The 15,112-nt window shown below is 40.8% G+C and overlaps 1 protein-coding gene across 7 annotated transcripts in view; it reads left to right on the top strand.

Annotated features, from left to right (window-relative positions):
• Positions 1-355: 355 nt before the first annotated feature.
• Positions 356-15,112, top strand: part of dnmt3ab (DNA (cytosine-5-)-methyltransferase 3 alpha b) — a 115,960-nt gene continuing 101,203 nt past the window's right edge. For 6 of the 7 annotated variants that reach the window (XR_007262078.1, XM_048596634.1, XM_048596633.1 and 3 more), the window contains exons 1-4: positions 356-517; positions 6,835-6,981; positions 10,455-10,499; positions 10,620-10,699. Coding sequence is in view for 6 of the 7 variants with exons in the window: in XM_048596634.1 (XP_048452591.1) it covers positions 454-517; positions 6,835-6,981; positions 10,455-10,499; positions 10,620-10,699 (336 nt within the window). In the remaining variant the exon portion in view is untranslated. Of the gene's footprint in view, positions 518-6,834; positions 6,982-10,072; positions 10,177-10,454; positions 10,500-10,619; positions 10,700-15,112 lie in introns of those variants that run through there. The other variant, XM_048596638.1, reaches the window with a different exon arrangement.

Raw genomic sequence — 15,112 nt, 5'->3', positions numbered from 1 at the left:
GCAGCATCAGAGAAGCAGGAAAGCTGATATTTCAGGTTGGGAATAAGGGTCCCAACCTGAAACGTCAGCTTTCCTGCTCCTCTAATGCTGCCTGGCCTGCTGTGTTCCTCCAGCTCTACAGTGTGTTATCTCAGACTCCAGCATCGGCAGTTCTTACTATCTCACACTGTGAAGGAAAGTAGTTTGTATAAATAATTTAAAATTGCGATTTGTGTTAGCTGTACACAAGTAACCTCCTAGAGTTTCATCCCAGCGTGCATTGCTGCCTGGGACTAGTATCTTCAGCAATGTAAGCTGCACCTTCAGGTTTCAGATTACCAAATGATTTTCCTGACTGTTCAGTTTACTATTTTGAACTAGGTGGCAAGCAACAGAGCAGGAAAACTCTTTCCAACACATTCTGGGAATGATGAGTTAGATACTGCCAAAAATGTGGAAGCCCAAACCAAACAGATGATCGAATGGGCTTTGGAAGGATTTCTGCCTTTGGGGCCAAAGAGTTTGGAACCACCAGAAGGTATGATTGAACATAGATTGAGACAAATTCCAACTTAATTGGGAACTGCATGGATTTTTATTCTTTCATGTAAATTGTCATACATGTGTTGAGATGGGGAAATTAATGTTGATAATTATACATAAAGGAGAAGGTCGTCTGGAAGAATATTTTTCCTTTAAAAGAGAAAGCCTCATGATGAAAATCTGGAAAATTCTGCTTCTCTGCTGTAGAAGTTAATTGAGGGGTTTTTTTAAATGCATGATTTACTGATTTCGGCAGTAAATGTGTACTGCAGTTAGGTACAGTTCCCACAAAATGGATCACTCAACAGAAGAAACGTGAATTTATTTTGAACTACACTTTTGAGGCATCTATGTCATTGAACTCATAGAATGGCCAATAGAGCCATAGAGTAATACAGCTGGAAAGAGGCCCTTCAGCCCAAACTGGTCCATGCTGATCATGGTGCTCACTCAACTAGTTCCAATTGCTTGTCTTTGGTCCATATCCCTCTAAACCCTTCCCATCCACGTACCTATCCAGATGTTTTTAAATGTTACTGTTGTAGCTGACTCAACCACTTTCTCATGGCAGCCCATTCCATACATACACCACTCTCTGCGTGATGAAGATTCCCCTCAGGTCCTTCTTAAATCTATCTTCTCTCACCTTAAATCTATGGCCTCTAGTTTTCAATTCCCCATTCCTGGCAAAAACACTATATGTATTCATCCTATCTATGCCCCTCATGATTTTATACACCTCAATAAGGTCACCCCTATCCTGGCCAACCTCTCACTATACCTCAGGCCTACCAGTCCTGGCATCATCCTCGTAAATCTTCTTTGCACACTTTCCAGTTTAACTATGTCTTTCCTATAACAGGGTGGCCAAAACTGTACACAATTCTCCAAATGCAGCCTCACCAACGACTTATACAACTATAACATAACGTCCCAACTCCTTTACCGAATGTCTTGACCAATGAAGGCCAGCATGCTAAATGCCTTCTTCACCACCCTGTCCACCTGTCACACCTTTTTCAACAAACTATGTACTTTAGGTCCCTCTGATCCACAACACTTGTCACCTTACCATTTACTGTATAAGTCCTACCTTGGTTTGACTTTCCAAAGTGCAATACCTCACACTTATCTGAATTGAATTGCATTTGCCAGCCCTCAGCCCACTTCCCCATCTGATCAAGATCCCTCTTGTAATTTTTGATAAGCTTCCTGGCTATCAACAATATCTATGAATTTTGTAGCATCCACAAGCTTACTAATCATGCCTTGTACATTCACATCCAGATCACTTATTTAAATAATAAATAACAAAGGTCCCAGCATTGACCCCTAAACAAAATTGCTGAAAGATAAGAAACAAAAGGAGAAATTGCTGGAAAATCTCAGCAGGTCTGGCAGCATCTGTGGAGCGAAATCAGAGTTAATGTTCCGGGTCCAGTGATCTTTCTTCAGAATTATGCTGCAGGAGCAGCCAGGATGTTTGGCAGTGTAGCCGCCAATGGCACATCTGAGATGAATTCGACTTTAATGGGTGCCACATTTTCTTGTTTATCAGAAGGGTTTGGCCTATTCCCCTCATTGTCCCTGTCATCACCCATTCCGTACGCTACGCCCCTGCGCCCAAATACCCTACTGTCAATGTCATCCCCTTAAGGGTCATGATTAATGCCATGGCTTCCATGTTTCTTTACTGTTTCAATTGTCCATTTATCACTGCACAGTATGTGTAAGTTACTGGAATGATAACTTTTTGCATTTTTCGTCTCTATTTTCTCGGAGTCCCACCATTTCCTTCCTTCTACAGGTTGGTCATTAAGTTTTTGATTTAGCTTAATAATGTTTTTAATTAGTTTTTAATAACGAAGTACTGCTTTAGGAATCCTTCTGGTCCCCACTCACTCTGGATTTCCTTTCCCTGTTTGTCAGCAGTACATCCCTGCTTCACTTTAGCATGGTCATGGAGCGGGATTGTTACTGCCAGCTCATATCAGCTATGTGAGGTTATTCAAATATTTTTATGTATCCAGCAGTAAATGTTTCCCACTTCAGGAGCTAGGAAAGTGCTGCTGTTGCAGACTCCAAGAACCAATACTCCAGACTGTTTGATGTACTGACAAGACCTGCAGGTTTGGAGGTCTGGATGGCTGACTCGGAATGTCTTCTGCCTGGTCCTAACTTAGTGCGGTAATTTAAACATACTCACATAGTGACTGAGTTTCACCGTTTTCTCCATCTGTCTGGTATCTTACCGACTATGCCATTTTGCAGTCCAACCAGTCCAAGTTGGAGACCTTCTGAGGGTCTTCCAAGGCTAGACCTTGGAAAATAAAGAATTGGAAACCCTTGCAAAGGAGCTAGAGCTTTAATTGCGTATTTGAAATAGCCACACTGTAGGGATTCTATGGATACACTTGACACCAGGTCTTTGCACTGATATGTCAAACAACCCTTATTTACACCGGTGGCAAAACAATCTCAACTGTAACACAACCAGACCTCTCCAACCGTACAAAGATTTCAAACCCGTCATATACTATTCTAATTGCATTACACTCATAGTTCCATCTACATTGAACACTGATCAACTACCAGCAAGTGTAGATGAAGGTCCTTGAGAACACACCAATGTACTCAGTGAACTTTGTACTTTATATCTTATGCAGGCATCTGGCATATATTGAAACCTGAAGCCATCAAATATCCCCTTTACTTCTTTTCCCTTTCCACATTTGCAGCTTCAGTGTGTTCTTACTTGTGCTTGGCACTGAGAATCATTTTAACTTTATAATTGCTGAAAATCCCAACTTCAGGAGCTAGGAGAGCGCTACAGCAGAGGTAGCTCCAGGTGCACGAGTGTTGCTGTTAGGAGACTTCAAGCAGTTAGGGCTGAAAAGAAGATATTTTCTGATGAAGGATCTAGGCCCGAAACGTCAGCCTTTCTGCTCCTGTGATGCTGCTTGGCCTGCTGTGTTCATCCAGCCCTGCACCTTCTTGTCTCGGATTCTCCAGGATCTGCAGTTCCTACTATCTATAATCCAGTGCAGCTGTGAGTGGAATGTAGGAAACTCTCAAGTGGAATTTATTTAATGCAGCTGAGAAAGATTGGAGCTGAGAAAAATTCGGCAGCAGCTCGGTGAAGCTGGCTGTTTGATCAGGGTTGAAATTGAACCTCCGATTAGACATTTGGGAGCAGTCGAAGGATTCCTGGGGATCTCTTCCTTGGGAGAAGAGGTTAAACCACCAAGACTGGAGCAGTCCTTGAAACAGTCCAAGTTAGAGACCATTTGAGGGTCTTCCAAGACTAGTTCTTGGAAAATAAAGAATTGGAATCCCTTGCAAAGGAGCTAGAACTTCAGTGAGATTTGATGACACACTGATAGCTGGTTGTTATTATCAGTCATTTACAGTACAATCTGTGGGGTGTGCAACTGCAGTTTGCTTGTTAACTCATTTATCGTATAGAAATCCTGATTGTTCCACAATATATACACAGCTTAAAGCTTATGTAGTTTAATTCATTCTTATCCATTCTACTCCAAAACCTTAGAATTCATTCTTATCTATTTAGAACCTCCATTAGTAATTATTGACTAAATTTCATTTATTCAAGTTTGAATAATAAATATTATTTTTTGCATTTCCTGAAATTTTGCTTAATTTCTTCTACTTGTTCTATTCTCAAAAAAAATTATGGTTTCTAGAATTGGATAATAACAAAAACTCCAGTTGGCCCAGTATTCTCATAGTTGGGATCATCACCACCTCCAAATATCTCTGAACATCACCATTTAAAAGTTCCATGTCTTATAAAAGTGATTTTGCTTTTTTGTTTTTGTTAGCAAAGTGAACACCTTCCATTTTCTCTCAATATGCTTCTGCCATCTTGTCCCCCACCAACCTAACCTATGTATATCTCTCTGCAGATTCTTTGTGACCTCCTCAGATATTACATTCTCGCTAGGTTTTGTATAATCAACAAACCTGAATATATTACTCTAAGTTTCCCCAGCCTACTTGATTTCCATATCAATAGCATCTTCCCTTCTCCAAATACGTTTCCCAATTGTCATTCTTTCCCACACCACTAGCTACTATTATATCTCCTCCTACTATCTGGCTGACTGTGACCTCAATCCCCAGATCTCTGATCTGAATTGAAAACCTTCATCCCAATTAGCTGAATTTTTCACCTATTAGCATTCTCACTACCCCAAATTTACTGAGAGGATTTCCCAAACATGGTTGCATCATGTTAAACATCAAGCCCACGCCCTGATCTGCTCCCTCCTTCCCTCACCTCCATTCTCCCTAACTGTTTACCTTCTCTTGCTCCATTTCTCCTTCCTCACTTGATCTATTCTATCCCTCTTCTTTCTGCTTGCCTTCCACCATTCTGCACCAACTTCCTTCTCTTTGTCCTTTTTCACCCAGTCCATCCTCCTCGGCTCTCTTTGTCACCCACCTACACCTGCTTCCCTGCCTTCCACCTCCATTTCCACTTCAGAGTTTTCTCTCTGCTGCTACTTCCTCCCTCTCTGTTTACACACTCTCCCTTATTTCGTCTCTACTTTCTACCTCATCCAATTCCCAAACTTCACTTGCACATTCGCCTATATTTTAAAGTTCTCTCCATAAGTTACCCTGCTGTGCCTCAAACAGACCTGATGCTGTAGTCCAGTTGGGCAGCCATTAGCATTGCATTTAAGATAACAAGGTGTAGAGCTGGATGAACACAGCAGGCCAAGCATCATCAGAGGAGCAGGAAAGCTGACGTTTCGGGCCTAGACCCTTCTTCAGAAATGCCTACTATCTCTAGCATTGAATTTAAGCTGGTCCAGCTCTGTGAGCAGTCCTTCAAACTGCTTTCTGTGTTTAAAGTCAGTACCAGTTGTGTTTTCTCACCTTTCTGTTTTAATTCTGGATAGTCTTTGCTGATGTATAGTTATGGATTGTATGTAACGTTTAATTTAGACATAAAGCTTTCAAGGCAGGAATTGTCAAGGTTGGCCACTTGGCCACTAGGCAACAAGAAGTCCTTCACAATTCACTTAGGGACTGTGCTGAGTCTGGGGGTGGGGTAGGGAAAGAGGAGTATCAGGGTCTGGGGTCTGCAGGGAGTCTCAGATCTGTAGTTCAGGCTTCACAAGGGAAGTTGGGGATCAGTTTAATAGTTACCCAGGTGATAGACTATGTATTGAATAGTCTAACATTTCCTGAGTAGCTATGTACATAATATCAGATGAATGTTCCAGATTCTCTGATTTAAATGGATACTTGAGAATTCCAAGTATAGCAGAATCTGCAGTTTTCTGGGTCGTTGCTTCAGAGCCTGCTTTGATGGGGGTTCTGTCAGGTTTCCATGTGCAATCCCCATCTACGCTACAGACACTATTATCTGACCCTCAAAAGACCTGGATCATTGTTATGATAATGCTGGACATTTTACATCTCAGAGTGAAACCTGGCCTGACAGATCATAAGTTTAATTTTGCAGTTTGGTTACCATGGTGGTCAGTCTCTGAGCATATTCACAACAGGCTGCTGCAAGTGTTCTATTAACAAAAGAACTCAACTTTGTTACAAATGAAAAAAAAGATATATGACAATTAGTTCTTAATGTAAATATAAAAAAAACCCCTTTAATCATCCTTTCCAGTTGCTCAACCCCTGTGATTATCATTCCTATATTAACTTTAAGATTTCTGACTTGACTAATTCTTTTCCTTTCTGACAGCCATGAAACTTCTATCAACTAAAATGCCTTTCTGCTATTCAGAGGAGAAAAAAAAAACTGCTCTTCTCAACTGAAACCTGATTCTGTTCACTGACAGTCTGTTTCTGTGTAGATCATAAAATTCAGCATTTTGAACACTCAGCAGTTATCTCCCTAGGTATCTGATCAAGGCATTTAACTTATTTCCAAGAAAGCATATGATCTGATGTCTTCATCTCATTGTTTCAAATTACTTTCTGACCATTTTCTAAAATTAAAATACCAGTAAGTCACATTCACAAAACTGAAATCAAAATCTTTTTACTTCTACTTTTAAGAAGCAAATTTCCAAATGATTTAAACCTTTTATCACAACATGGATGATAAAATTCACTATCTATAAAGGCATAAACACCCTGCCCAGTTACTTCAACATAAAACAAAAATGGACAGGATGTAAAACAACCACAGCTGCCCACGAATTGAATTTGACCCAAGTGGTTATGATTGTCATCAAAGCAATCACAGTACTGTTTTTTGTAGTCTTTGCATAGCTAGTCCTGTATCCAATAACAAAGATATTCTTTGATTTCCAGAGGAACGAAATCCTTACAAAGAGGTTTATACAGAAAGTTGGGAGGAGCCTGAAGCTGCTGTTTATCCTCCGCCTCCCCCGGCCAAAAAAGCAAGAAGAAGCACAGAGAAGCTAAAAGTCAAAGAAATCATAGATGAACAAACTCGAGGTATGAACCAGTTGTTCGAATTTGTTTCAGAATCATTGGGTGGATTGCAACAAGAAACATCAGAATCCCTTAACAATATGTAGGAATGTGCAAACTAATTCTAATTCACCCAGAACGACATGTTCTAGATAGCTTTTGGAACATCAAGGTTAGCCTCAATAACTAGGGTTGTTCATGCTTTGTGCTGCCTTATGTTTAAACTCTTGAACCTCACTTTGAACTACCTTAGTGACTGAAGTGTATAAGGTTGCTGGTTGTTGTATATCAAACAGACCCTAGGGAACCAAGATTGTTCTCATTTTATGACAGCTGAGTACTGTCGTGGATCTGCTGCAGGCTGCACCACCTCTGTGATGCATAAGTGATAGGGTTAGGGTTCTAGGCCCGAAACGTCAGCCTTTCTGCTCCTCTGATGCTGCTTGGCCTGCTGTGTTCATCCAGCTCTACACCTTGTTATCTCGGGTTAGGGTTAGGTTAGGGTTGCTGCCTTTCTGTCACATGAAGGCTTTAGAGATGTCTGACTGGAAAGGTCACCTGCATAGCTTTCCTATGAGACAACAACACAATGCATGCTTGTTCCTACTCTGTGATAGTACTGCACACTGCACCCACTGGAAAGCAGAATAAATTATGCCAATGAGATCAGCAAAGCATCGCATGATACTTATTAGTATTCTAGTTCTAATCTCTTTGAAGTAAAACAATAGCAGTCCTCTCCATTCAAGCACCTAGACCTAAACATAGCAGCTTTCACAAAAGGAGTAAACTGTCCCTACGGGCTGGAGAATATTGTTCAAATTTTCAGATGAGACTGACTGGGAGGGGCAACAAAAATGAAGGAACCAGACTAGAAATAACAGAATTAATTTTTAAAATACGCAGATGAAATCTAATTTAAATTTAAATTATTTGAGGGAAATCAAACAAATCAGGGTTATAGTCCCTGCAATTTAAAAGGTTGATATGAAGGGGAAAGTTGAAATAGCTTGGGAGAATTTCTGATATAAGAGGACCAGGAGATGTAGTCAAAAAACAGAAGCCTACCTTTCAGAAGTGAAATTAGGAAATACTTTTTCATTGCAAAAGGTGGCAGAAGTTGGAAATGTTCTCTTGAAACAGCAGTTGATGCAAAATCAATTGTTGAATTTAAAGCTGAGATTGATAGATTTTTACCTGCCAAAGACATCAAGGAAACATGAGGTGATGGTGGTAAATAGCTAGAGATAACATTTAAATATTTTGTTAACTGAATGCGTATCATGTTTAACCAATGCCATAATCAACAAAGTTGATACAATGATGGACTACATAAACAAAACCTTTGAAAAATAATTTAGGAACAAGACCATGAGATAGGATAACAGTAGACCTTGTGGCCATTGGAAATAGACATTGACACGCTGGTCAGATTACATCTTGATTGCTGAGAAACATTCAAGCATTGGAGGCTATGGCGAGAATAGCCAGTAGTCTGATCCCTTGTGACAGAAATCTTAGTTACAAGAAACTCCAGCCTTTGAGCTTGGAAAGAAGGCAACCATGAGAAAACATTTTCGGGTCATTTAAGCTTGTTGTTGATAGGAGTGAGAATGATAAATCTGAAACACGTTTTTATTCCTTCATGGAATATGGGTGCTGCTAGTCAGGCCAGCATCTGTTGCTCATCTCTAATTGCCCTTGAACTGATTGATTTGCTGGGCCATTTCAGAGGGCAGTTCAGAATCGCCTGTTGCTTTGGATCTGGACACCAGTGTAGGCCAGACCAGGTAAAGACAGCAGACTTCCATCCTTGAAGGACATGAGTGAATCATAAATATCTATACAACAATTGATGATAATTTTGTCACCAATCCAGGGACTAGTTTTCAATTCCAGGTTTATTAATTGAATTTAAATTCCAACTGCTGCTATGATGGAATCTGAACCCATGTCCCCACAGCATTAACCTCTGTATTACAAGTCCAATGACATCATCACTATGCCACTGTCTCCCTCAAATTACGACTTAATTTAAAATGCATAAATGAGTTCAGACTATTTGGAAGCTCAACTTTGTGTAAAGAATAATTATCACTTAGAATGGATTTCAGGTGGACAAGTAGAGGGCAAAATTGAAATTAAATAGACGAAATTGGGTAGTACAGAGACATTCTGATGTGGTAGTTAGTGGAGCAAATTGCCTCTGTCATTTGTGAGTATGTTTGTGCTCTGTTGAGTGCAGGTGCCTGCAGAATGCACAGACAAATTAGGTTCCAGGTGAATTTTCAAACCTTCCATCAATTGTTGCTCATTTCCACTGCCATCATCCTCTGCTTGGCAGTTTGGGAGGCTAACTGAAGGCTACAGTAGCCTAATAGCTCTGTGCAAATTGGAATCCAAACAGACAACTGAAACGTGAGTAGGACTGAGGGTGGGACCACCCAGTAATCCGAGACAGTTCAGGCTAAAACTGCAAAATAAAATTCTGATTTAAAGAACTATGCAGCTTCAGAAAAACTCAGTGGGTAGTCCTGCTGAAGTTCTTATTCAAGTGATATGGAAGGATCTACAGATTCAAGCACATTTTATGGCAGAGTGATCGCTTGAAAAATTGTGGCTCAATTTAACCTTTGCCTTGAGAGAAAGACTGAGTGAGTGAGGAGAGTTGCTGTAGGAGAAATGAGAGCTCCATGTGGACAGACAGAGCTGCATCAAGAGTAGCAGGAGCAGTAAGGACAGTACACTGAAGTGGCAGCAGGTATTGTCACATGTGGAGCGGACACCACGAAGGTGACCTTAGTGTTTTGTTGAAATTATAGTGGAGAAATGGGAGAATCCGTTAACAAAATTCCTAGCCACAACACCGATACCACATTCTCCGGTGCCCGAGTGTTTGCATTGACACTTACTACCCCAGTCACTCCCTCTCACCGTCCATAATCTGGTTGCGTTGGCTATCCACATCATTCTTTTCCAAAATCTCATCTTCAGCTTGCTTTGGTTCAGAAACACCTCTCCAGCTACATTGGTGAACCTGGGGGATTCTCTGCGCTTCTGCAGCCCTCACAGGTATTACTGCCAACAGACTTTTCTGCTCTTTTCTTTCAATTAGTTTGCCTGGATACCAGCCCCAGGAACTGCTGCATGCCTTTAAATCCTCAGGAGTTCACATCCTCCAATGGACAAGTTCACAATCGGTGGAATTCCTGATGCCTGGTACTCATCCTGATTATTTAAGTTAGGTTTTACCTTAGAATTTCTAAAAGCAAAGTGTGTAATTTACATGACATCTAGGCATTCTGCCCTCCTACCAATTGGACTGAGGCCAGTGAGAATCTAGGCTGTAATGTTTAACACTGGTCATCGAATATCTAATTGGCAGTGAGGAAATGATTTAAGCACAGCACGTCAGTATTCAATTCTATAGCAACAACATTGAAAAACGTAATTTGAATCATCAACCATAGGTTTTTTTCATGTGTTTTGTTTTTCAGAGAGGCTAGTCTATGATGTGAGACAAAATAGCAGAAACATTGAAGGTAAGATTGAGATTTTGATAAAATTTTGAGATTTTGCCTGTCGTAATTCAAAATAAAATAAAACAAAGTACAGCAATCATAAGTTTCATGTAAGCTAATTTTTTTTTTCACTGTTTGCAGATATCTGCCTTGCCTGTGGAAGTCAACATATTTCTCTCGAGCACCCTCTGTTTATTGGAGGCATGTGCCAGAATTGTAAGGTAAGAAAAGATCTGGCTTTTCCTTCTGGTTTACAGTGTTGCTGGTGATGATTTAGAGGTTGTACATGTCTTTCTTTTTTGTCAACTTGATAATAGCATGAATCAGAGCTACCACCAAGTTAATGATGCAACCCCACTTTACCAGGAGTTCACTTAAGACAGGGAACTGATCAGTCCAAAAGTGACACTGACACACCACCTCATTTTTCCTTCCTTTTGTGATGGGATGACTAGAGGCAGAGATAAGATGGTGAGGAAACTAGCCTTATCTCTGCTAAAGTATATTGAGCATATTTCCTGAACACCTCTTGCAATGGACATGGCCACAGTGAAATGTTTTATAAGTCGCCATACCTCAGTGCCTGTATGAATGACAGAAGTCATAGATAAGATGACAAAAGTAAAAATTAAGGCAGATTTCATCTCAGATTAGTTTCAGTTTGGGAGAAAGTTTCAATGAAGATGACTAACGTTGGAATTCCTGGAAACCACTACCTCCACAAGATCACCAAACCTGAGGACCACCACAGCAAGCCAAGCCAAGACTGCCCCCCCACCCTCCCACTCCCCAGGACAAAGCCCCCACAGCAGGAGACCGCTGCTCCAGGTTGAAATACAAAACCTCCATGCTGGAACTAGACCTCCACACCACACACTGGGTCAAGACCCCCACACCGGGACTGAACCAGAACATCACATGGGGGCCACTGGCATACCTGGAAGCTGCTACTGAAGAAGACTTCCAAACCAACAAGACCTTCACTCCAGGACAAGACCACCAAACCTAGAGACTGCCATGCCAAGCCAAGACCACCCCTCTGAGACAAGGCCGTCACAACAGGAGCCCACCGTGCCTGTCATGACCACCCCTCCTGGATGAGGCCGCTACCGTGGGAGCCCGCTGTGCCGGCTGAGTCCCCCACGCATGGTGGGAAGCCTCCTTTCCACAGGGGTCCAGGAGGAGACACCTTCCACTGAAGAAGTTAAAGAAGGTAAGATAATAAATGGAAACATTAAGAAAAACTAGAGAAATAAAAGAAAGTAAAAATCAGACAGAATACACAAGCTACAGGCTCCTGGGCTGAGGAGCCCACAAGCGGCATCTACTACGCCACTGCCTTCTTGCTTCTGTGCTTTAACTGTGTTGGAAAAATAATCATTGAGACTTTTAAGCAAAATGGACAAAAGAACTAAAGTGAGTCTGGACTTTTATAAGTGCCAGAATTTGGGCGACAATGGATCAGCTACCCACAATTCATTGAAGCTAATGGACAGAACAGTTAGGTACGTTTATAATGAGTAGCCATTGTGCTTCTGCATACCACTGCTGAAAGTCACATTCTGTTGTGTTTTCTTCCAAATTCACTTCAGCAGCAAACCAGGAAAATGAGTAGGCAAAATGTGTTCACGAGTAAAATAGACATTGAAAGGAAAAATTGATGGGAGAAGGCACTTTAGCAAACCCATACAGTCAATCTGTGAAACATCAATCCCTAATATTTGGTTTTAAAGGGGATTGCCCAACAATGCACTTACCTGGAGCTCTTTGTGCATATTGTTTATCTATTTATTTATCTATGTAGCTACCAATGTATACATCCAGTGTTGTCTCTAGCGTTTGTTATAAGTTCATCTCTCCCTATCACCTCTTGATTTGTCAAATATCTTTAGGAAGTTTTCTGAGTCCTGCACCACTTACTATAACTTGTTGGTGTAACTATTAAACTGAACCCTCCCCTACAATCCTCACACCCCAGACCCTTAACACCCCACGAAGTGACATCCCTGAACTGATCCGACTGGACCAACTGCCTTAGTTGGGCCCTGCTAGAGCTAATGTCACAGCATTCCTGAGTTATCCTTGGCACTCACCTAGCACACTGCCCCTTTACCTACCCAGCTGCCACCGTAACCCCTCAATTTCCTTTAACACTTACATTATCTCAGTGACTAAAATGACTAAAGCCAGCTCGACGAGCAAGCCAACAACCTCACTATCTCAGTGACTGTTAAAATGCCTTTGGAACCTATAACAGACATAAAATCACTTTTCAAAGCTTCTGTCATCTATTTGTTTTCCATTGTCGATTCCACAGACGTTCTATGCAGGACCAACACTAGCTTTAGTTCTTCTTTCTCTGTATGAGTATTCGTTAAAAAGCACTTACTATTTTATATTATTAGCTTTCTCTCATACTCTGCTTTCTGTCCTTTATCATCTTTGTAGCCATTCTTTGCTGGTGATAATGTCTGTCCAATCCTCTGACCTACCAGTAATCTTTGCAAATTTGTAGTGTTTCTTTAAATGTAATACGTTAATTTCTTTATTTAGCTGTGGATGATGCAACCTTCTCAAAGCGCCTTTCTTTCTTATTGGGATAAATCTTTGTAAGTTATTAAGTATCTCCTTTAAAGTCTACCGCAGCAACTCTGCTGTCCTAGTTTCCCAGTTCAGCATAGCCAGCTCTGCCTTCATATGCTCATAGTTAACTTTATTTAGTTTTAAAACTCTAGCCCCAAACCCACATTTCTCCCTTTCATATTGAACATGAAATTCTGTCATTAAAAGGGGCCTTTAACATGAGGTTGTTGATCCATCTTGTCTCATTGCATCTTATCAGTTCGAGAATAACATGCTGCTTAGTTGGCTGTAGGATATACTGCTCAAAGAGATCGAGTTTTCTCAGGCAATGAACACTTGTCTGGGTTCCATTTGCCAACCTGGTTCTTTCGCTCTCCTGTATCGATTAAAGTCACCCATGATCATTGTGGTACATTTCTTGCATGTCCCATGTGGAATCCAACCCTGATGATTCTGTGGGAATTGCCCTGGAAATAAAGGGCAGTTACCTGGTCTGAAACCCTCTGAAAACATTCGTTAATGTTGGAGTGCTATGAGTCACTTAGGCTTATTATTTCCCAGGAAATGTTAGAGGACTAAAAACTTACTATAACTTGTTGGTGCAACTATTAAACTGAGCCCTCCCCTACAATCATCACACCTCAGGCCCTTAACACCCCATGAAATTACATCTCTGACCTGTTCCTATTGGACCAAATGCCTTAGTTGGGCCCTGCTAGAGCCAATGCCCGCTGTATCCCTGAGTTATCCTCAGCATCCACATGGCATACTGCCCCCTTACCTACCCAGCTGCCACTCTAATCCCTCAATTTCCTTACACACTTACATTATCTCAGTCACTGTTTAAAATCCCTTTGGAAATTCTAACTCCTGAAATACAACAGCAAGTGTTATTTATAAGAAAAAGTTCATGTCTTGACCTGCATTGTTAATCTGCACTGATGTATCCCTGTTTTTGTCTGCTGTTCACATTTGGGACTGGTAAGACTTGAAATCTTGGTGTAAAAATAGTTGACAGGTCCCTTTAAAAGGGTAAAGGGTAATTTTTAAAGAGGATTACTATTGGTTGAATCTGTTCCCGCAGTAATTGGAATATCTGGGCTATTTTCTTTGAGAGTTTGCATGATAGGACTGAGCCTCACATGTTGGCCGAGCCATCTTTGTTAGCTGAAGAGTCTCAAACTAACAACTGTTAGAATTCAGCAATATGTATGATTTCTGGAATTTTCAGATTGACAGCAAGACTGACTATGTGCACAGAATTTTGTGGGTCCTGCACCCTTTCATTCAAAATGACTAGAATGAACACTTTATTGAACAGTGAAGGTAAACAGTATCTGAAGGGTTTATCATAAGATACACCAGTTACTATAACGATCAGATTTTTTATTTTATAATGTATTGTGAATGGTAACAGCAATAACTTCTTAGTTGCTTTTGCCAGGAATTAAAAACGATTGTTTATGTAAACAGATAAGTTCTGTAAGGAACTTTCCATTATTCAGATCTGTTCCATGGTGCTCAATATAAGTTCTAAAGTTTACGTGTTTCACCAAAGGTTTTGCTTAAATATGCTAAATATTGTAGCAGGTGTAGTCAAGATTTATCTGGGGGAGGCAATGGCCTAGTGGCATCATTGCTTAAATATTAATCCAGAAAGTCAGTAAATGTTCTGGGGAATGGGTTCAAATCCCACCACAGCAGATGGTGCAATTTGAATTCAATAGAAGTCTAGAATTAAGACCCCACTAGTGACCATGAATCCACATCTATTGAGCCAACTGACCAAAGAAAAAGACACTGGTTTCACTGTTCCTTGGTTGGAACTTATTTTCCATATTCTTTCATCAGAGATGTATGAGACCTGTGCAACAGTACAATCTCTGAACCTTTGAGAAATACCCGAGTAATACTTGCACAAACCTTTTGCATTTGTCTATGGGCCTTGGCAACACTCCAGCAATGGTACTGGGAAATTAGCCAAATCCCTTGTGAACCTGTTCCAATACAGTGATAACACTGGCATCTACCTAACAAAGTGGAAATTGCCC

The sequence above is a fragment of the Rhincodon typus genome, chromosome 5, assembly GCF_021869965.1.
Source record: "Rhincodon typus isolate 14 chromosome 5, sRhiTyp1.1, whole genome shotgun sequence".
Taxonomy (NCBI): domain Eukaryota; kingdom Metazoa; phylum Chordata; class Chondrichthyes; order Orectolobiformes; family Rhincodontidae; genus Rhincodon; species Rhincodon typus.
This window is presented reverse-complemented; position numbering and strand designations above follow the sequence as displayed.